At 43.5% G+C, this 24,608-nt stretch overlaps 1 protein-coding gene across 1 annotated transcript in view; it reads right to left on the minus strand.

The window, feature by feature from the left end:
* Positions 1 to 16,586, minus strand: part of lrrc32 (leucine rich repeat containing 32) — a 55,898-nt gene extending 39,312 nt beyond the window's left edge. The window contains exon 1 of the mRNA XM_072262594.1: positions 16,400 to 16,586. Within this exon, the coding sequence (XP_072118695.1) occupies positions 16,400 to 16,586 (187 nt within the window). The remainder of the gene's footprint in view (positions 1 to 16,399) is intronic.
* Positions 16,587 to 24,608: the final 8,022 nt, after the last annotated feature.

The raw sequence follows: 24,608 nt of genomic DNA on the forward strand, positions 1-24,608 counted from the left end.
AAAGGGAAGACGGATTTGAAAAAAAGGATTCAAAGGTTCATTTATTAGTGAAATATACAACTCTGAGATTCATCTTCTCCAGATAACCATGAAACTAAGAAAAAAAGAACGGCAACACAGTCATCAATCCCCCAAACCCCCCTCCCCTGCATGAAATGCAACAAGAACATCAGCCCCCCAATACCCAAATCCCCGCACAAAATATATGAACAAAAACATTCCCTTTCATGGTATGGCAAGGGAGGCATGGTAACATAACTGCTAATGTGACGCCTTACTTTGCCATCGATCAGGGTTCAATCCCTGCCACTGCCTGTAAGAAGCTTGTATGCTTTCCCCATGACCCCATGGCTACGTTGGTTTCCTCAGGGTGCTTCAGTTTCCTCCTACATTTCAAGGACAGATGGTTAAGGTTAGTCAGTTCTGGGCATGATACGTTGGCGCTGGTAGCGTGGTGACACCTGCGAGTAGTCCCAAGCGCATCCTTGGACTATGTTGGTCATTGACAAATTTCACTGTATGTTTTGATGTACGAGTGACAAATAGATTTACAAGTGTCATGTACATGTGACAAGGAGATTTACAAGGATGTTGCCTGGATTGGAGAGCAAGTCTTATGAGAATAGGTTGAGTGAATATGGCCTTTTCACTTTGGAGTGACGAAGGATGAGAGGATGACCTGATAGAGGTGTATAAGGATGACCTGATAGAGGTGTATAAGCTGATGAGAAACATTAATCATGTGAATAGCCAGAGGTTTTTTCCCCAGGGATGAAATGGCTAACACGACGGGGACATAGTTTTAAGGTGCTTAGAAGGTGCTTACAAGGGGGAAGTCAGAGGTAAGTTTTTCACACAGGGAGTGGCAGATGCATGGAATGCACTGTTGGTAACAGTGGTAGAGGATGATAAAATAGGGTCTTTTAAGAGACTCTTAGATAGATACATGGAGCTTAGAAAAATAAAGAGCTATGCGGTAGGGAAACTCTAGGCAGCTTCTAGAGTAGGTTACATGGTCAGCACAACATTGTGGGCCAAAGGGCCTGTAATGTGCTGTAGATTTTCTATGTTTCTATATTCTATGTTTCCAATAAAGTTATTTAATGCAACATGGGAATACTGACAAATATTGGGCTCCCCAGCAACATCTCAAACCTAGTGCTATATTTGAAAGAAATACTTATGCTGACTTTGATATTTTCAGTAAAATATTCAAACAAATTCTGTGAGAAAAGACTGTAGTCCGGGTGCAAGTCGATGGGAGTTGGCAGAATAATAGTTTGGCACGGACTAGCAGGATGTCTCTTTAGGACAGCGATGAGAAGGAATTTCTTTCGCCAGAAGGTGGTGAATCTGTGGAATTCACTGCCAAAGATGTAAAAACACACACAGGTATATTTAAAGCCGATTAGTAAGCGTATCAAAGGTTATGGGCAGAAGGCAGGAGAATGGGACAGAAAAGGAAAATAACTCAATCATGTTGGAATGGCAGAGCAGTCTAGATGGGCTGAATGGCCTAATTCTGCTCCTGTGTCTCATGGTCTCTATGGGATGAAGAGCCTGTTTCTGTGCCATCACCCTCTATGAGTCTAAGATAACATTGGAGAGAAGAAATTGTCCTTAGAAATGTTTTTGTAAGACTACAATGAGGAGGGAACGCATACTGTTCTCAGCACTGTTAAAGATCAATTGGGAGCAAAGACGTCACGCTGATCGAACCACACTGATCCACCCTACTCGGAGCAATGCTGGTCTCTGACAGTGGCCACACTTCATTGCAGTGCTTCCCAATGATCACACCTGCGCAGAATTCTTGAGATACTGCAAGGCTTATTGACTACAGGAGGAAAAAGTGGTGGGGGGAGGGCCTATCAACCAGTCTGCATTAGGGGTTCAGAGGTGGAGAGGGCCAATAACTTTAAATTCCTTGGCCTTACTACATGAAAGGATCTGTCCTAGGATCAGCAGGGAAGTCCCATCCCATAGAAGGCACAGCAGCTCCTCTACCTTCATAGAAATTCTATTGATGCACAGTGAAGATATCCTGGCTTGGTATGGAAACTCCAAACAGAAAAGCCTACAGAAAGTAGTGGATGCAGCCCAGTCCATCACAGGAAAAGCCCTCCACGCCACTGAGCACATCTACAAAGAGCACTGTTGCAGGAAAGCAGCGTCCATCATCAAGAGCCCCCACCGTTCAAGCTATACTCTCTTCTCAATGCTGCCATTGGGCAGGAGGTTCAGAAGACTTGGGTCTCACACCACCAGGTTCAGGAGCAGTTAATACCCTTCAACCATCAGGCTCCTGTACCGGAGTGGTAGACTTCACTAATCTCAACACCGAACTGATTCCAAAACCTATGGACTCATTTTCAAGGACTCTACAACCTTTTACAGATCCATTTATTATTATTATATTTTTATTTTTATTTTTTCTCAGCTCAAGCTGGTAAACCTGAGATATGGGCATAGCCAAGCACGTTCATTTCTCAATTGCTAGGAACTTTGGACTTATTGAGTGTTTTTTAGTACTGTGGATTTCTGGAGATTTACATAAACATTGCTGTGTAGGCCTAATCATTTAATGCAAACGTGTAATGATTTTGGGATGATATTATTATTATTTGTTTATTTTGTTTTTTTTTATTGTATTTGCACAGTTAGTCTTCTTTTGCACAGTGATTGTATGTAGTTTTTTATTGGTTCTATTGTATTTCTTAGTTCTACAGTGAATGCCTGTGAGAAAATGAATCTCAGGGTAGTATATGGTGACATATATATTTTTCAATGATAAATTTACTTATTACGTTGTGCAAAATTCCTGAGAGGTCATCATCATCGTTATGTACTGTGCCGTATGACATGGGTGATCATATTGACTGTGATTGTTCTTAGCAAATTTTTCCACAGAAGTGTTTCGCTATAGCCTTCTTCTGGGCAGTGTCTTCCCAAGTAGGGTTTTTTGAGCAAAACATCTACAAAACATTGTGCATTATGTCAAATCAAATGAAAAATTCCAAAACCAGTCAACAATTTACTAAAAATTAAAAACCTAAATTGTGAGGCTGAAAAGGTATTCATCTCTGTTGTAAGTACTATGCTAATATTCGTCAGGTACAATATTGCAAATTACCTTACTAAGTCACCCAATTTATTGATGGGAAAATTGGACAATCACTTGTTTTCAATGAATTCATAAGAATAAATAACCCCTCTCTCAGTAAGGTCCAAAAAAATGGTAGATTTTCAACAAACCAAACCAAATGAAGACAAAAGAGCATTCAAGACAATTCAGGGAAATGATATTGGAGAAGCATATATCTGAGAAAGGGTGCAAGACCATTTCAAAGGCACCATCTCAAAGCTCAGTTCAGTCCATCATGAAAATGCGGAAAACATTTAAAACCACAGCCACACTGCCTAGGTCAGGTTGCAACTCTAAGCTTAGTCGCCAGAGAAGAATGGTACTTGTAAGAGAAGCTATTGTGATGCTGAGTCAATCTGAGTGAGCTGCAGAGCTCAGAGGCTGCAAATGGAGATGAAGTTCAGGCTCCACAATCCCTAAGGCCAAACACAAAAAAATGTGCTTATGGAAAGCTAGCAAGGAAGAAGCCCTGGCGAAAAATAAAAGTATATCCATGCCTGTAAAGACTTTGCAAAGTACCGAAGGTTCAAAGAGGTTCAAACGTTCATTTTATTATGAAAGTATGTATGCAGTATACAACTCTGAGATTTGTCTTCTCCAGATAGCCACAAAATACAGAAGACAACAGAAGTAGTTGAAAGGAAGAAAAACATCAATCCCCCCACACGAAATGAAAAAGAAATAAAAACTTGCAAAACCCAAACACCCCAACCCCACCCCTCGCACAAAAACTAACAGATGACCCAAAACCCCAGCCCGCCAATCCACAACGAGAAAGATTGGGCGAGAACACGAGAAAACACAGAACTGAAAGAGGCCAATATAATCTACAGTCCAATCCAAAAATCTCAGAATTTTGATAACATCTCCGAGAGCATCGGGAAGTGACTCAAACCAACAGCTGTCCAAGGGTAGCGACGAGAATCAGCAGCCCCTTTGAGGGAACGACATGAACTAGCAGCCTCTCCGAGGGAGCGACACAAACCAGTGGCCCCTCTGGGGGAACTGACACCATAAGACCATAAGATATAGGAGCAGAATTAGGCTATTTGGCCCATCGAGTCTGCTTTGCCATTTCATGAAGACTGATCCACATTTCCTCTCAGCCCCAGTCCCCTGCCTTCTCCCCATATCCCTTCATGCCCTGACTAGTCAAGAATCTATCAACTCCTCCTTTAAATATACATAAAGTCTTGGCCTCCACAGCAGTCTGTGGCAAAGAATTACACAGATTCACCACTCTGTGGCAAAAGAAATTCCTCCTCATGTCCATTCTAAAAGGATGTTCCTCTATTCTGAGTTTGTTTCTTCTGGTCTTGGACTCTCCCACCACAGGGAACATCCTCTCCACATCCACTCTACTGAGGCCTTTCACCACTCGATAGGTGTCAATGAGGTCACCCCTCATTCTTCTGAATTCTAGTGAATACAGGCCCAGAGCCATCAAACGCTCTTCATATGACGAGTCATTCAATTCTGGAATCATTTTTGTGAACCTCCTTTGAAACCTCTCCCATTTCAGCACATCCTTACTAAGATAAGGGGCCCTAAACTGCTCACGATACTCCAAGTGAGGCCTCTTCGAGGGAAGTGACGTGAACCAGCAGCCTCTCTGAGGGCAGCAACAGGAACCAGTTGAAGGCCCCTCTGAGAAGGTCACTTAGAAGATATTGTAAAGATGTGGAAGAAGGTCTTGTGGTCGGATAAGACAATTTAGGAACAGGTTCTTCCCATCTGCCACCCGATTGCTGAATGAACTTTGAATCCTGGACGCTACTACATTACTTTTGTTTTTTTGCATGACTTATTTAATTTAATTATTTAACATACAGTATATTCTCACACTGTAATTCACAGTTTTTTCTCTATTATTATGTATTGCATTATACTGCAGCTACAAAGTTAACAGATCTCGCAACATATGCCATATTAAACCTGATTCTGAAGTGGAACTGTTTGGCCTTAACACTAAGCAGTATGTGTGGCGTAAATCTAATATTGCACATCAGCCAGGTGACATCTTCCCTACTGTAAAGTATGGTGGAGGTAGCATCATGCTATCGTGTGGCTTTTCAGAAGCAGGGACTAGAAGTCTAGTCAGGATTGATGGAAAGGTGAATGCTGCTAAATTCAGAGAGATCCTGGATGAAAACCTTCTAGCCTCTGCCAGAAAGCTTCCAAAGGGGAGGAAGTTCATCTTTCAGCAGGTCAACGACCCAAGGCACATTGCTGGAGCAACCATGGAGTGGCTTCAAATAAAAAAAATGATGTTCTCGAGTGGCTCAGTCAGAATCCTAATCTTAACCCGATCAAACATCTCTGGCAAAATCTCAAGATTGCTGTCCACTGCCGCTTCCCAACAAATCAGACACAGCCCGAGAAATTTTGCAAGGAGAAGTGGGCAAATCTTGCTCCATCTCATTGTGCACACAAATAGAGACTTATCCAAAAAGATTACTGGCAGTAATAGCTGTGAGAGGTGGTACAACTAAATACTGAGCAAAAGGGTGAATACTTTCGAACTGCTGACATTTCAGTTTCTTGAATTTTTAGTTTTTCATGCTTTACAATTTTTCCTGTTTTTTGGGCTCTACTGTGAAAAAAGGAGCGTGTGATTCACAAAAGTCTTAGTCACATATATACAGCTAGGGTGTGTAAAACTTTTGCACAGTACTGTATTTGTCAACATGGAGAGCGAGTCTGTAAATCTGGCGGGAGCAAAGGATGTTGGGAATATCGAGCAAGGAGCACCATGTGAGGGATGTGGGACAGGTGGCAGAGAAGGTGTGATCATTTCCACAGACACTGCCTGACCTGCTGAGTTCCTCCAGCGTGTTGTGAGTGTTGCTTTGACCCCAGCATCTGCAGAGTATTTTGTGTTGGCAGAGAAGGTGTGCCAGAGGCAGAGTGGGGGTTGAGTACAAGTGCAGATAGACCCAGCCCTGAGAGATTAAGCAAGGTCTGATTCCAAACAATTGGTTTATTGATCATTGCAGAATGTCTCTTTGGTGCTTCCTGCTCACTCCCCTCTCGCTTCCTCTTTTCCCAACCAGGATTCCCTCTCCCTGTCCCCTTCCCACTCTCAGTCCACAATAGCGACCCACATCAGAATCAGGTTTATCATCACTCACATATGTCGTGAAATTTGTTTCTGTGCGCACAGCTCTCTAAATCTATAAGCCCTTCTAAAAGTTTCTATTGAATTGGCTTCCGCGGATCTTTCATTGCATCTGCTCCACATCACAGCTCACTATGTAACAAGAATTCCCATGTTATGTCTGCTCTTGTGATTTATTAACAAAAAACTTCATCCTAAAGTTACCAGTGGAAACAGTTTCTCCTCTTTTACTCAGTGAGAACCCTCCATAAATCTGGACACCTCTTAAATCTCCTCTGCAACTATTACTTTACTGATCTATCAAACAATTAACTGGCTGGGTTAAACTGCAACCAAGCAGCTGAGCTGAGATAATCTGGATATCATTAACTGGTAAAAGACTTTGATCTTTAAACCTCTCAGCCTCTATGTTATTGTTGAAAATTCTTTTAACAGTGTCTCAAACAAAGCTATCCCGTTACATTGGACACTAGACACCAGCACTTTATATGTTAGTTGTATCTTTACTTCTTTTGAAAAACAAATTGAAGGAAAAAGCCACAGAGATTAGGAAATAGAAACATAGAAACATAGAAAATCTACAGCACAATACAGGCCCTTCGGCCCACAAAGAACACGTCCCTACCTTAGAAATTACTGGACTTACCCATACCCCTCTATTTTTCTAAGTTCCATGTACCTATCCAAAAGTCTCTTAAAAGACCCTATCGTATCCGCCTCCACCACCATTGCTGGCATCCCATTCCACACACTCACCACTCTCTGAGTAAAAAACTTACCCCTGATATCTCCTCTGTACCTACTCCCCAGCACCTTAAATCTGTGCTCTCTTGTGGCAACCATTTCAGCCCTGGGAAAATGCCTCTGACTATCTGCACGATCAATGCCTCTCATCATCTTATACACCTCTATCAGGTCACCTCTCATCCTCCGTCGCTCCAAGGAAAAAAAGGCTAAGTTCACTTAACCTGTTTTCATAAGGCATGCTCCCCAATCCAGGCAACATCCATGTAAATCTCCTCTGCACCCTTTCTATGGCTTCCACATCCTGCCTGTAGTGAGGCGACCAGAACTGAGCACAATACTCCAAGTGGGGTCTGACAAGGGTCCTATATAGCTGCAACATTACCTCTCAGCTCCTAAATTCAATTCCATGATTGATGAAGGCCAGTACACCCTATGCCTTCTTAACCACAGAGTCAACCTGCACAACTGCTTTGAGTGTCCTATGGACTTGGACCCCAAGATCCTTCTGATCCTCCACACTACCAAGAGTCTCACCATTAATACTGTATTCTGCCTTCGTACTTGACCTACCAAATGAACCACTTCATACTTATCTGGGTTGAACTCCATCTGCCACTTCTCAGCCCAGTTTTGCATCCTATCAATGTCCCACTGTAACCTCTGACAGCCCTCCACACTATCCACAACACCTCCAACCTTTGTGTCATCAACAAAGTTACTAACCCATCCTTCCACTTCCTCATCCAGGTCATTTATAAAAATCACAAAGAGTAGGGATCCCAGAACAGATCCCTGAGGCACACCACTAGTCACCGACCTCCATGCAGAATATGACACATCTACAACCACTCTTTGCCTTCCGTGGGCAAGCCAGTTCTGGATCCACAAAGCAAGGTCCCTTTGGATCCCATGCCTCCTTACTTTCTCAATAAGCCTTGCATGGGGTACCTTATCAAATGCCTTGCTGAAATCCATATACACTACATCTACTACTCTTCCTTCACCAATGAGTTTAGCCACATCCTCAAAAAATTCATTCAGGTTTCAAAGAGATCTGCTGAAATGGATAAGGATACGATGGGGTGAACCTATGTTTGTGCAGCATCCTTCCTGTGCTCAACAGTTTCTAAGCTCTTCACAACCATGAGGCCCTCCATTGGTCTGGGTTGACCATGGATGTTGTGTCCTAGCTGTCATATGCAAGCCAGAGCGTTACAACATGGAGAGAAAGCTGTTGCCCTAGTAGCAGGCTCCCCTTCTCCACACAGGATTGGCAGAAACCGATATAGTTTGGCACCGGTGGTGTGGCAGGAGTTGCCAATCAGCGTTGAATTTGACGTAGGACTGCCTTAGGGACCCCAGCTCTGGATTTTTTCCCGGGATTTACTCCAGATGCCTTCACCATGATTGGATATAACTGCAAGGCAGGGGAAGTTTGAGATCAGAATTTTCTTTCTCCTGGATGAGCTGCCATTCACAGCTGATGACCCCAGTCTGCCTGAAGCAACTGGTTTTAAAGCACCAGTAACCCAGCTCTGATCCTCTCCTGTCAGTAGAAATGGTTCTGCTGGGTTAAGTCATACATAATGGCCATGAGCTGGACTTGGTGGTCAGAGGCTATTTGAGATGCACGCCATTGGGAGTATTTAATAGGTAGTGGGACCTCATCCCCACCACCATCCCCAGCTATAACAACCTTAAGGAATCATGAAGTATTTATAAACTATCGTTCTTTTGCAGTTTAGGAAGCACAGTCATCAATTTATGCCCATCACCCTCCAATAAATAGTACTTATAGAATCATTGAATATCTACAACACAGAATACAGTACAGGAATAAGCCCTTTGGCCCACAATGTCTGCACTGAACACAGTGCCAAATTAAACTAAATCTCTGTCCATATCCTTCTCCCCTGCATATTCATGTGTATGTCTAACAGCCTCTTAAACAGCACCAGTGTATCTGTTTTCACTGTTAATCCCGGCAGTTTGTACCAGCACCCCCCACTCTCTGTGTGTCTACTTTATACTTCCCCTCTCACCTCAAGTCCATGTCCTGAGGTACTTAACACTTCATTCCTGAGAAAATAGGTTCTACAGTATGCCTGTCACAATTGTAAACACTTCTATCAGGCCTCTCCTTAGCCTCAGAGAAAACAACTCAAGTTTGTCCTACTTCCTAAACCCATGCCCTCTGGTATTAGACATTCTAGCCCTGGTGAAAAGATACTGTCTGTATCTCTGCCTCTCATAATCTTGTAAATTTCTACCAGATCTCACCTCAACTTCCGTTGCTCGAGGGAAAACAACCCAAGTTTGTCCAACCTCTCGTTATAGCACACAGCCTCTAATCCAGGCAGCATCCTGGTAAACCTCTTCTGCACCCTTTCTATGCAAACACGAGGAATTCTGCAGATGCTGGAAATTCAAGCAGCACACATCAAAGTTGCTGGTGAACGCAGCGGGTCAGGCAGCATCTCTAGGAAGAGGTACGGTCAACGTTTTGGGCCGAGACCCTTCGTCAGGACTGTACCTCTTCCTATAGATGCTGCCTGGCCTGCTGCGTTCACCAGCAACTTTGATGTGTGCTGGCACCCTTTCTAACCTCTTTACGTCCTTTCTGTAATGGGGCAACTAGAACTGCACACCATGATCCAAGTGTGGTCCTCTCAAAGTTTTATAAAACAACTTCCTGTCTCTTATAATTAATCCACTGACCAATGAAGACAAGCAGGCCACACACCTTCTTTACTAACCCACTTAATTCTTTGCGTCTTTGTCTGAGAATGCTTCCTGGCCGATTCCCACTTCCCAACACTGTGACATGTGCAACTGGAAGTCACAACTGTCTGCATCTGGAACTGGTTAACTTCTGCAAGAATTTCTGCCTCCACCAACATTTAGGTCAAGGAGTCGCAGAGCTCTGTTATCTTCTTTTAATATCAGAATCAGAGTCACGTTTACTATTGATACCTGTCATGAAATTTGTTGTTTTGTGGCAGTAGTACAGTGCAATATGTAAAAATGTACTGTAAGTTTCAAAATATAAAAAATATTGAGCCAGTGTTCATGGGTTCATGGTCTGTTCAGGAATCAGAATCAGGTTTAATATCACTGACATAGGTCATGAAATTTGTTGTTTTGTGGCAAATATATAAATTAGATAGATAGATATAGATATTTAGATACTGTATACAGTACTGTGCAGAAGTTTCAGGCACACATATATACTGTAGCTAGGGTGCCCAAGGCTTTTGCACAGGACTGTATTTGTCAATGGGGAGTGGAGAGTGAGTTTGTGAATCTGGTGGGAGCACAGGATGTTGGGAATGGTGATGGTGGAGCGTCGCGGGAGGGGCGTGGGACAGGTGGCAGGGAAGGAGTGCCAGGGAGAGGGTGAGGTGTCGGTGCAGACACACCCAGCCTCAAGGCACCAGGCAAAGTCATTTGATTCCAAACAACTGGTTTATTGCCCATTAGAGAATGTCGCTCTGGTGCTTCCCGCTTCTTCCCCTCTCCCTTCCCATTTTCCCAACCATGATTCCCCTCTCCCTGTGCCCTTCCCACTCTTAGTCCACAATAGACCCATGTCAGAATCCGGTTTATCATCACTTACGTATGTCATGAAATTGTTTTTTTTTGGGGGTGGCTCAGTGTAATACATTAAAATTACTACAGTACTGGACAGTACAGTACGACAGTAGGGGAGGAGAAGATGGCGGCGCAATGCAACGCGCGCGGCCGCTCCAAAATGATATCGGTATTTGTCAAGTAGGTACCGTGCACAATCCTGATTTGATGGAGACAGATGTGAGAAGCACGGAGGAACATCTGGAGAAGCTTCTGAAATGCCCGCTTCGCTGCCGCTGCTACTGTGCGATCGAGAATCTCCATAGGGGAAGGCCCCAAATCCTCGGCTTTGCCTATTGCCTGTTGCCGGGACAAGGGTCGAAGCACTCGGCAGAGATGGTGCTTGGTGTCGGAGGGCTGGTTGGAGGCTCGAAGTTTTCGGACGGACTCAAGAGTCGGCTGTGGTCGGGTGCTTCCAGGGTGCTGCGTCAGCAAGTTTGCGACGCTGGAGGTTCATGGCAGGGAGAGTTTTTCTTCCTTCTACCCTCTGCGTGAGATGGTGGGACTTTCGAGAGACTTTGAGACTTTTTTTTACCGTGCCCATGGTCCGTTCTTTATCAAATTACAGTATTGCTTTGCACTGTTGTAACTATATGTTAAAATTATGTGGTTTTTGGCAGTTTCTTTAGTCTTGGTTTGTCTTGTGCTTCTGTGATATCATACTGGAGGAACATTGTATCATTTCTTAATGCATGCATTACTAAATGACAATAAAAGAGAACTGCATGTCCTCATAATCTAATCTAATCTAATCTACTGTGCAGAAGTCTTAAGCACCCTAGCTATATATATGTGCCTTGGAGTTTTGCACAGTACTGTATAAGTAATGTGGTGGTAGAGGCAGATCGGAGGCCCTCCGTTTGTCAGGGTCCACCATGGTTCTTTAGTCCTACCTGTGCTATGCAAGCCACAGCAGTACAATATGGAGAATAAACTGTTGCACATGCAGCAGGCTCCCGCTCTCCACGCAGATGATGAATCCAAAGAAACGGCAGAGGCCGATGCAGTTTGGCACCTGCAATGTCACAGGAGTTGCCAGTCAGCATTGAATTCATCGTAGGACTGCCTTAGGAACTCCAGCTCGGAGTTTACTCCCGAAGCCTTTTGCATGAGTGGGTGTAGTCACAAGGCAGCGGAGGTTTGAGATCAGAGCTTTCCTTCTCCTAGATGAGCTGCCTACCGCAGTCAACTCAAATACCATCTATAAATTTGCTGACGATACAACCATTGTTGGCAGAATCTCAGGTGGTGACGAGAGGGCATACAGGAGTGAGATATGCCAGCTAGTGGAGTGGTGCTGCAGCAATGTCAGTAAAACGAAAGAGCTGATTGTAGACTTCAGGAAGGGTAAGACAAAGGAGCACATATCTCATAGAGGGAGCAGAAGCAGAGAGAGTGAGCAGCTTCAAGTTCCTCGGTGTCAAGATCTCTGAAGATCTAACCTGGTCCCAACATATCGATGTAGTTATAAAGAAGGCAAGACAGCAGGTATACTTCATTAGGAGTTTGAAGAGATTTGGCGTGTCAACAAACACATTCAAAAACTTCTATAGATGTACCGTGGCGAGCATTCTGACAGGCTGCATCACCGTCTGGTATGGAGGGGCTACTGCACAGGACCAAAAGAAGCTGAAAAAGGTTGTAAATCTAGTCAGCTCCATCTTGGGCACTAACCTACAAAGTACCCAGGACATCTTTAGGGAGCGGTGACTCAGAAAGGCAGCGTCCATTTTTTTATGATTTAAATTTTATTGAATTCTTTTACAAATCTTACCCCAAACCCTTGAGCCAGTGTTGATATTATGTAAATTATAGCTTACAAAACAGAAACTTATCCATAAAATATATAACAAACATGGCAGAAATAAATACCAATATAATAACCATGTGTCTATTTAGACCTCTAATAACATAAAGGACTGCCATTCAGCAATATGCTTCACCACACATTCACCGGTATATCTCCCACCAGGAAACCTAAATATTTGCCCCATTTTTGTGTATAGATGTCTAATCTATCAAACTGTTTGTAAGACATGTGTTCAAAAGCTGCCACTTTAGCTATTTCTGTGACCCACTCCTGAAATGATGGTCCCCCCCAAGTTCCTCCAATCTCTAAGTATAATTTGTCTTCCTACCATTATACTTGTCTGGATCCAATTTTGAGAGTGTTAATCCCCAAGTAGCCCAAGAGTGTCTCCCAAGACAAAAAGTCTGGGGCAGAAAGGGAGTTGAAACTTCACCGATATACTTATGTATCATAATCCAAAATTCTGGAATTCTGGGACAAGACCAGAGAGCAGGTACTAAGTCCCCTCACAGCACCAACATTCAGGTGTGTTTTTCAACCCTAATCTATGTAACCTTGCTGGAGTCCAATAAAAACGGTGTAGAGTCTTAAACTGAATAAGGCGCACACTCAGGTCTCTTGACGTTGTTTTGACATTTTTGCAAATGTTGTCCCACTCTTTTGTCTCAAAAGTCACATCAGGTCTTTTTCCCATGCTCTTTTAAGACCCAACAGAAATTTGTCCCCGGAGATTTGTGTTAAAGCTGAATAATAAGTTGAGGCTTTGTGACCTTTACCATATGCAGCCAGTACATATCATAACAACTTGTGGGGGTTGCTGTGTAGAACCAAAAGTTGTATGTAGCAAATGACGCAGTTGAAGATATCTCCAAAATTGTGGCCTAGAGATATCGTACTGTTAGGTTAATTGAGTAAAAGATTTTAAACTGTCACCATTATAAAGATCTCCCAATTTAATTATGTCTTTCCCTTGCCATTCCCTCCAGAAGAAAGGGGACTTATCAATACACAACTTTGGATTCATCCAGATACTTGATGCTTCATTCAAATATGGATTAAATTTAAATAATCTGGCTAGTTTATTCCAAAACAAACGCATATGCGATATAATTGGGTGAGACCTTGCCTCAGGAGGTAACTAGGGATGGGAGTAAGAGCAGAACACTCAATACGATACCAAGGAGGGGCAGTGTCCATTATTAAGGACCTCCAGCACCCAGGACATGCCCTTTTCTCATTGTTACCATCAGGTCGGAGATACAGAAGCCTGAAGGCACACACTCAGTGATTCAGGAACAGCTTCTTCCCCTAAGCCCTCCGATTCCTAAATGGACATTGAAGCTTTGGACACTACCTCACTTTTTTTTAGTATACAGTATTTCCGTTTTTGCACGTTTTTAAATATCTATTCAATATATGTAATTGATTTACTTGTTTATTTATTATTATGTTTTATTTTTAAAAAATTTTTTTTGGCGTGTGCGTCTGCGTGTGCATGTGTGCGCGTCTGCATGTCTGTGCATGCGTCCATTTGCGTGTCCGTGATGATGTCTTTTTCATGACTTTTTACAAGGCGCGAAGTGGGAGAGAGAGACTGTGTGGCGCGCACAGTCTCCTCACACAGGCATTTTCGCAGTATTTTTCCTTTATTTTACGAGGTTGAGTTGCTATCTCAACACTCAACCCGGCATGGATGGAAAGCGTACTCCGGGGCGGACCCGACTAGTTTCGAACCCGCCAACCTCCGCTCCCGGGTCCGGCATCGATGTCGTTGCGCCACCAGCTGGCTCTATTATGTTTTATTTAATTTGTTATTTTTTCTCTCTCTCTGCTAGATTATGTATTGCATTGAACTGTTGCTGCTAAGTTAACAAATTTCACGTCACATGCTGGTGATAATAAATCTGATCCTGATGAGTCCCGTTTGCCCGAAGCGGCCAGTTTTAAGGCACAAGTAACCCGTCTTTGCTGCTTATCCTGTCAGTCAAAATAGTTCCACTGGTCTTAGTTGGACTTAGTTGTCGGAGGCTATCTGAGAGGCACACCAATGGGAACATTTAATAGGTAAGGGAAGCTTATCCCCACTACCTTGTCCAGCTGTGACAGCCTTAATGAACCAAGACCTGAAGCAGAATCATTAGGGGTTGTCAAAAGATATTTAGATAGGCAGATCAACGTGAGGGAAATGGAAGGATATGGACATGGTGTAAGTAGAAGGGATTAATTTAGATGGCTATTTGATTACTAATTTAATTGGTTCAGCACAACATTATGGGCCGAAGGGCCTGTTTCTGTGCTGTAGGTCTATCCAAGTTTATATCAGTAAAACTAGCCAATGCCAGAAAAAGAAACTATTAGATCAGGCAGCATCTGTGGACAGATCAGTTTATTACAACAGTGCCCTAAGATGTCAGTTGTCCATCATGTCCACCAATGACAGGAGCCCTGTGCGAGTGGGTTTTTAAAGTGAAAGAGCTGATGCACTGGGGCTGTTCCACTCTCTGGACCTTGTGGTATGAATCGTCATCACAAATTGGGGATTCCCTTGGTTCCAGAGGTGACCGTGGTTTCTTCTGTGCCTTGTCATGCCATTCATTCTCCACGAAATGTTGCAGTACCAACGTCCTGGCCATTGAATCTCACTGTTGATCTAATCCATCTAGTCCGTTGGAGCTGGGTTCACAGGCTAGGACAGACATGTACCTATCTCAGTGGGGTATGAGTTGCACCGTCACCGTCACCTGGTTGAGCTCACCTGTGGAAGCAGTGTACTGGTGTCACATGCAAACAGCTACCAAGGTACAGGTGAGAGCTGAGTGTCAACGGGACTGAAAGTTGAGTGAGCTGCTCCAGAATGGACACGTAAAGCCCCTCCTAGACAACCCATACACCCCATACATTAAGCTAGTACAAGGTAAAACAATAACAGAACACAGAATAAAGTGTTACATTTCAGGTCGTGATCTTTCATCAGCATGGGAAATTTAGAAGTAAAGGAAGTTTGTGGTTGAGAGAAAAGGTAGGGTGGAAGAGAGAACAAGGGAGAAGGGGAAGACCAGGAGAGATGAAATAATATAAAGGTGCACACAGACAATGAGGTGCAAGGTCTTAACAGGATAGATTGTGAGGTCAAGAGTCCATCTTATTGTACTAGGAAATTTTCAATAGGTACAGGGAGGGCCATAGCCAAATGCAGGAAATTAGGATGAGCTGGTTGTGTACTGTGATCAGCATGGATTCTTTAGGCCAAAGGGACCTTTTGTACTGTTTCGCTTAATGACTCTATAACTGTATGATATTGGAGGGCTGAATAGGAAAAAATCCTCACTATGCTCTCGTTTGAATAACACTTCAGGACCCACTATACCTCAGCGTCTACTTTATTAGGTACATCTGCCTACCTGTTCATTAATGCAAATATCTAATGAGCCAATCGTGTGGCAGCAACTCAATGCACAAAAGCAAGCAGACATGGTCAGAGATTCAGTTGTTGTTCAGGTCGAAAATCATTATGGGGAAGAAATGTGATCTAAGTGACTTTGACTATGGAATGATTGTTGGTGCCAGACGGGGTGGATTGAGTATATCACCAACTGCTTGATCTCCTAAGATTTTCATGCACAACAGTCTTTCGAGTTTACAGAGAATAGTTTGAAAAACGAGAGCACCCAGTGAGCAGCAGTTTTGTTGGCAAAAGCACCTTGTTAATGAGAGAGGTCAGAGGAGAATGGGCAGACTGGTTCAAGCTGACAGGAAGGTGACAGTAACTCAAATAACCACGCATCGCAACAGTGGTGTGCAGAAGAGCATCTCTGAATGCACAGCATGTTGAACACTGTTGGCAGCAGAAGACCACAAACATACACTCAGTGGCCATTTTATTAGGTAGAGGCGTTACCAAGTAAAGTGGCCACTGAGTGTACATTCACTGGTGCAGTGAAAACCTTACCTGCAGCAGCCTCACACGCACAGAGCAATCTCGAAGTGGGGGGAGTACAGTAGCAGAAGAGCACACTGGATTCCACTCCTGTACCTTCCGGGGGACAGTGGGTTTTAATATCTCCGACAGTACAAAGGTCCCTCAGAGCTGCACTGGGAGCAACAGCTACGGTTGTCTGCTCCAAATCCCTGGGCATGTGTTGTTGGCATTCAGAATGAGAGGTGAGAGCACTGTCAATGAGACAAGGCTGAGTGGGCGGAAAAAGTCAATCATAAGCCAAACTGCGGATGACGCATTAGTGCGGATTACAATGCACGTGGGAGGGAAGGTTGTGATCGGGGAAGGTGGGGAGCGGTTTAACATGGAAAAAAAAAGTCAGAGATCTGGATTGCATCAAAACCGAATGTGCAGGAAATGGGTACCGCACACTTCGGTCTGGAACTTGGAGGTAGGGCCAGGGCTGTTAAGGTGGAAAACAGCTTCTTCCTTCAGGCCATGAGACTACTGAACTTCCTGCCATCACCCAGGTCTCACCACTCATGAAGCACCAGTAGTGTTATACCGTTGACTTTTTAACTTGTCTCGTAATTGCACCTGAAGATAAATGTCAATCTTCTGGAGTATATTTCATTTGTTAATTTATTTGTTGTAATGCTCCTTTATGTGTTGTGTGTGGGCTACATGTGCTGTGTTGTGGACCTTGGTCCGGAGGAACATAGTTTAATTTGGCAGTATACAGTATACATGGTGTGAGCAGAATTATCTGCAGCTTAATGTGAAAAAGACTAAGGAGCTGGTGGTAAACCTGAGGAGAGCTAAGGTACCGGTGACCCCTGTTTCCATCCAGGGGGTCAGTGTGGACATGGTGGAGGATTACAAATACCTGGGAATATGAATTGACAATAAACTGGACTGGTCAAAGAACACTGAGGCTGTCTACAAGAAGGGACAGAGCCGTCTCTATTTCCTGAGGAGACTGAGGTCCTTTAACATCTGTCGGACGATGCTGAGGATGTTCTACGAGTCTGTGGTGGCCAGTGCGATCACGTTTGCTGTTGTGTGCTGGGGCAACAGGCTGAGGGTAGCAGACACCAACAGAATCAACAAAATCATTCGTAAGGCCAGTGATGTTGTGGAGATGGAACTGGACTCTCTCACGGTGGTGTCTGAAAAGAGGATGCTGTCCAAGTTGCATGCCATCTTGGACAATGTCTCCCATCCACTACATAATGTACTGGGTGGGCACAGGAGTACATTCAGCCAGAGACTCATTCCACCGAGATGCAACACAGAGCGTCATAGGAAGTCATTCCTGCCTGTGGCCATCAAACTTTACAACTCCTCCCTTGGAGGGTCAGACACCCTGAGCCAATAGACTGGTCCTGGACTTATTTCCTGGCATAATTTACATATTACTATTTAAATATTTATGGTTTTATTACTATTTATTATTTATGGTGCAACTGTAACGAAAACCAATTTCCCCCGGGATCAGTAAAGTATGACTATGACTATGACCAGAACACACCTGTTAGTAGACATTTCTAGCAGTATGGGATCCAGTCTTTGGAGAATCTGGGCTGAAAATGAACTAAATATTCCATGTGCTATGCAGTCGTCTTTTTGCCATTCGTGTGTTTTGTTCTTTTTTCCTTTGAACCGGTTCCATCATGTTTCTTTGTTCTGTGGCTGTCTGTGGGAAGATGAATCTCAGGGTTGTATACCGCATACATATTATGATAACACATATACTTTGAATCTCTGCATTTTCTTGTGGATATTCATAGTAGATACAAAGAAATATAATAGAATGCGTGAAAAGCTACACACGACAAAGACTGACAAACACCCGATTGCAAACAAAGACAAACCGTGCAAGTACAAATAATGATCTATCAATAAATAAATAATAAATAATTTTGAGAACACGCGCTCTGGAGTTCATGTAAGCCGATAAAGGAACTTTGAAGTTTGGATGCTGATGGCTCTGATTTTTGAGTCAGAGTCACAGAAAACTGAAAGAGGCCCTTTGGCTACCAATCCCTTGTTTATTCCCCCCCATTTCCCCATGAATGGTTTCCAGATTCTACCGCTCACCAAAAGACAGTGAAGAGAAAAATTAGTTAGCACAACGCTATTCCAGCTCGGTGCATCCAGGAGTTCAGAGTTCAGCTCCAGTGCTATTAGTAAGGAGCTTGTTCATTCTCCCTGTGTGTGCACGGGTTTCCTCCAGGGGCTTCGGTTTCCACCCACAGTTCAAAGACGGACCGGTTAGTATGTTAGTTGGTCATTGTAGATTATCCTGCGATTACGTGAGGGTTAAATCGGTGAGTTGCTGGCCGGGGCAGCTTGTTGAGCGGGGGGGGCGGGGGGGGGGTGCCTGCTCCATGCTGTATCTCAAAATAATGAATAAATAATAACAAAAAATAAATAAAATAAAGACCAACTGTGACCTCATTGAATGACAGAACAGAGTCAATGGGCTGAGAGACCTCCTCTCCTTCTTTTGTTCCCAAAAACAATACAGAATAGAGACATTGAAAAATCCAGTGATTAAGGAATCTGATAAGATGGATTTCCTGTACCAGGAAAATGGAATTTTAAATTTCCTTTTGTTTGTTATTCCAACCTAAGGGCACTGCCGCTTCTTGGGGTGGGTAGGAGCTGACAGAAGTCAGTCATATCTCTGAAAGCTTGTAACCTCATTCATCCACGCACCGGGTGTCCTAACGACAGGGGTGGACAGTGGTGTTTGCTTTCAAGTGTCAGAGGCACTTATGGTCAATTCCCTCTTGTCTATCCACTTGTGAGTTAAAGCCTAATCCAGTCGAGGTTACTCAGTGAACAGGAAATGCCTGACTCGCACAGACTGCAACATATCAGATGCAAAAAAGGAAAGGTTCAAAGTTCAAAAGTTCGAAGTACATTTATTATTAAAGCATGCAACCATACACAACCTTGAGGTTCATCTTCTTGCAGACACCCACAAAATAATCACCACTGAGTCCACAAAAAACCACACACGCAGCAAAGACTGACAAAATTCCAATGTGTAAATAAAAAGAACAAATTGTGCAAATAATTTTAAAAAGTAAATAAATAATACATAGAACATGAGCTGCAGAGTCACTGAAAGTAGTCCACAGGCTGAGGTGAGAGAATCTGGCCCAGGAGCCCAATGTTGTAGGACAACAGCAGCTCCTGAACCTGGTGGGTGGGTCCCAGGATTCCTTCACCTCCCACCCATGGTAGTAGTGAGAAGGGAGGGAAACAGGTCAGACCCAGGCAAATAGGATAGGCTAAGGTGGAGTATCTTGGCTGGCTCAGAGAAGAGCTCCAAAAATTACTGAGAGGTCACTGAGTGAGCTGACAGAGGTTTGTCTACATTTGGTGGCGTCTCTATGTGCAAAGATCTATTGTACTGGAACGTGGGTCACTGTTGGAAGAGTGGTTAAGTTGGCCCTAGCCAAAGATTCTTAGAGTCATAGATCACTATAACACGGAAACAGGCCCTTCAGCCTATCTAGTCCTTGCTGAATGGCTGGAATTTCTGGAAGCAATTCGAAAGGCACAGGATATATACATCCCAAAACAGGACGAAGCATTCTAAAGGTAAGATGACACAACTGTGGGTAACAAAGACAACATAAAAGCCAAAGAGAATAGAGCAAAAATTAGTGGGAAGTTGAGGATTTGGAAGCTTTTAAAAAAACCAACAGAAGGCAACTAGAAAAGTCATTAAGAAAGTAAAGATGGAAGGTAAAAGTAAGCTAGCTAATAATATTAAAGTGGATACCAAAAGTGTCTTCAGACACGCAAGTGTAAAAGAGAGGCAAGAGTGGAGATTGGACCTCTGGAAAAAGATGCTGGAGAGGTAGTAAAAGGGGTCAAGGAAATGGAGGATGAACTGAATAAATACTTTGAATCAGACTTCACAGTGGAAAACTCTAGCAGTTTGGTGGAAGTTCCAGATGTCAGGGGTCACGAAGTGTGTGAAGTTACCATTACAAGGGAGAAAGTTCTTGGGAAACTGAAAAGTCTGAAGGTAGCTAAGTCACCTAGACCAGATGGGGTGCACCCCAAGGTTTCGAAATAGGCGGCTGAAGAGATCATGGAGGCATTAGTAATGATCTTTCAAGCACTAGACTCCGGAAAATTGCAAAAGTCACTCCACTCTTCAAGAAGGGGAATTATAGGCCAGTTAGTCTGACCTCAGTGGTTGGGAAAATTTTGCAGTCGATTTAAGGATGTTGTTTCAGGGTACTGGAAGCACATAATAAAATAGGCCATAGTCGGCATGGTTTCCTGAAGGGAAAATCTTGCCTGACAAATCTATTGAAATTCTTTGAAGAAGTAACGACAAGATAGACAAAGGAGAAACAGTCGATGTTGTGTACTTGGATTTTCAGGCCTTTGACAAGGTGCCACACATAAGGCTGCTTAACAAGCTATGAGCCCATGATATTACAGCAAGGATTCTAGCATGGATAAGGCAGTGGCTGATTGGCAGGAGACAAAGCGTGGGAATAAAGGGGGCCTTTTCTGGTTGACTGCAGTGACTAGTGTTCTACAGGGGTCTGTGTTGGGACTGATTCTTTTTACGTTGAACTTTTTGTGTGTTTCCCCCAAGCTGTCAGCCAGTGGTTTTGTATTGCCATATGCTCCTGTCCCCACTCCTGCTCTACTCTGGCCCCTGTACTCAGTCTCTCATCCATTTCTCATTTTTACCTGTATTGCTGCCCCCTGTGTCTCATTGTGCTCCGTCTATCATCTGCCTCTCTGTTTATTGCTCGGTGTATTTCAGTCCTGTGTTTTCACCCTGTTTGTTGCCAGATTGTGCCAGTGAATTTTCCTGAGCCTTTCCAGCATTTGTATCTGTACTCTGTCTCAATATTGACTCTGCCTGTTTCCCGATTCTGGTTTTTAGACTTCTCTGAATGTTTTGATCTCTGCCTGAACTTTGACGCTGACTTTGTTTGCACCTCAGGCTTTGTTACTAAATGTCACTGTATGCACAGTAATGGGTCTGCAATTGGATCCCTGCTCCAGTGTCCTGGCACAATGATTTGGATGATGGAATTGATGACTTTGTTGCAAAGTTTGCAGATGGTACAAAGACAGGTGGAGGGGCAGGTAGTTTTGAGGAATTGGAGAGGCTACAGAAAGAAGTAGACAGATTAGGGGAATGGGCAAAGAAGTGGCTTATGGAATACAGTGTCAGAAAGTGTATGGCCATGCACTTTGGTAGAAGGAATGAAAGGGTTGACTATTTTCTAGGTGGAGAGGAAATACAAAAAAACTAAAGTGCAAAGGGATTCTCTTGTGCAGGATTCCCTAAAGGTTAATTTGTCAGGTTGCACCTGTGGTGAGGAAGGCAAAAGCAATGTTAGCATTCATTTCAAAAGGACTAGAATATAAAAACAAGGATGTATGCTAAGACTTTACGATGCACTGGTGAGGTCTCACTTGGAGTATTGTGAGCAGTTTTGGCCCCTTACCTTAGAAAAGATGTGCTGAAACTGGAGAGGGTTCAAAAGAGGTTCATGAAAATGATTCCAGGATTGAATAACTCGTTATATGAAGAGTGTTTGATGGCTCTGGGCCTGTATTTATTAGAATTCAGAAGAATGGAGGGTGACCTAAATGAGAACTATCAAATGGTGAAAAGCCTTGATAGAGTGGATGTGGAGAGGATGCTTCCTATGGTGGGGAGTCTAAGACCAGAGGACACAGACTCAGAACAGAGGGACGTCCTTTTAGGTTGGAGGTGAGGAGGAATTTCTTTAGCCAGAGAGTGGTGAATCTGTGGAATTCATTGCCATAAGTGGCTGTGGAGGCTAAGTCCTTATGTATATGTAAGGCGGAGGTTGATAGATTCTTGATTGGTTCGGGCGTGAAAGGATACAGAGGGAAGGCAGGAAATTAGGGCTGAGAGGAAAAATGGATCCGTCGTGGTGAAATTGTGGAGCATTCACAATGGACTAAATAGCCTAATTCCGCTCCTATATATTATGTTCTATGATTCTATAATCAGGGATTTACAATTTCAAATTAAAATACAGCTGCTAGCATCTGCAAAACACTTAATTCCCTTCATTCTCAGAACTCATCGACTGCACCAATAATGACTGCATGCTTTCTCTCTCAGGTCATTTGGGCCCCAGAAAAGGGTCAGGCAGTTTGCTCATGGTCGAGTATGGCGACATTCTGTGTACATATTTTGATAATAAATTCACTTTGAACTTTGGTGAGAGGAACTCTTCTAGGTGGCAGCAGGGCATATGAAGACGCAGTAGATCAGTGGTGGTATGGGGTGTGGAGAGTAAGTGTAAAGTGGCAGTGCCTGGTGGGATAAAAGCCGCTGTGGGGCTGTGGAGAGGCTGATATAGATGTAGTGTTTTCATGGTACAAAGTTCAGAAAAATTCAAGTTCAAAGTGAATTTATTAATAAAGTACATATATGTCACCATATACAATCTTGAGATTCATTTTCTTACGGACATACACAGTAAGTCCAAGAAAGACAATAGAATCAGTGAAAGATGGCACCCAACAGGACAAACAAATAACCACTGTGCAAAAGCCAAAAAAATTGTGCAAATACTAAAGAGAAATAAATAATAACAAATAAATAATAAGCAATAACTATCAAGAACAAGAGATGAAGAGTCCTTGAAAGTGAGTCCGTAGGTTATGGGAACAGTTATGGGAACAGATGGGGCAAGTGAAATTGAGTGAAATTTTCCTGCCTGGTTCAAGAGCCTGATGCTTGAGGGGTAATAACAGTTCCTGACCCTGGTTGTGCAGCTCCTGAGGCTCCTGTACCTTTTTCCTGGGAAGAGAGCATAGGCTTGGGTGGTAGGGGTCCTTGATGATAGATGCTGATTTCCTTCAACGGCGCTCCACGTTGATGTGGTCAATGGTGAGAAGGGCTTTACCTGTGATGGACTGGGCCTTATCCACTACCTTTTGTAGGCATTTCTATTCAAGGGCATTGTTGTTTCCATACCAGACTGTGACGCAACCAGTCAATGTACTCTCCTCCACACATTTATAGAAGAGCAATGTTCAAAAGTTTAAAACAATAATCAAACTTACATGAGAATCTCTCTATGCCTGTAGGATGGTTATTGTCTTAGGCTCCTCTGAATTTTCAGGAATGCTTTCAATTATTCATATATAAAACAACAGTGTAAGTGACAGTATCATGATATCAGTCTGTGGGAGCTGTGGTACAAGTGGTGGGATTAACGCAGTGGACCTTGGGCTGTTTCTAATTAGTATTTGTGTCCACTGGTGATAGTTTCACTGTTGTACACTCTCTGAGACTCCTCCAGATCACAACATCTGGTGGTATCATCTGTGCTCTCGACAGCACCCAATACTCCCTCAGTGATAAAGTTCTTGGCGTAACCACAGCATCCATTTTAGCATTGTCTCTTAGGGTCACTTCAGCACTGTGTCTCGGGGTCATGGATTTGGGCGTTCAGCATTGTTTCCCTGGACAAGACTCTGCTTTTCCCGTCCGAAACAAAGTAACACGCACAAAATGCTGGAGGAACTCAGCAAGTCATGCAACATCTATGGAGGGATATAACCAGTCAATGTGTCAGGCCGAGAACCTTCATCAGGGTTAAAAATCAAAGGGGGAAGAAGCCAGAAAATGGAAGTGGGGGAGAGGAAGAGTACAAGCTGGCAGATGATAGGTGAGGGAGAGGGTGGACACCCTCTCACCCCTTCCTTTCACCTCACCTGCTTTTCAACTCCCTCTGGTGCCCCTCCACCTTCCCTTTCTCCCATAGTCCACTATCTTCTTCAGCCCTTTACCTCTCCCACCTATCACCTCCCAGCTTCTCACTTCGTCCCCCACGCGCTCATGCTCACAGAAACTTCTCAAAGTTCAAGTTCAAAGTTCAAAGTAGATTTATTATCAAGGTACATATATGGGCATACTCAATAAATTCAATAAGACCGTAAGATATAGGATCAGAAGTAGGCCATTCGGCCCATCGAGTCTGCTCCGCCATTCAATCATGGGCCGATCCAATTCTTCCAGTCATCCCCACTCCCCTGCCTTCACTCCATACCCTTTGATGCCCTGGCTAATCAAGAACCTATCTATCTCTGCCTTAAATACACCCAATGACTTGGCCTCCACATTCGCTCATGGCAACAAATTCCACAGATTTACCACCCTCTGACTAAAGTAATTTCTCCG

Source organism: Mobula birostris, chromosome 7 (assembly GCF_030028105.1).
Source record: "Mobula birostris isolate sMobBir1 chromosome 7, sMobBir1.hap1, whole genome shotgun sequence".
NCBI lineage: Eukaryota > Metazoa > Chordata > Chondrichthyes > Myliobatiformes > Myliobatidae > Mobula > Mobula birostris.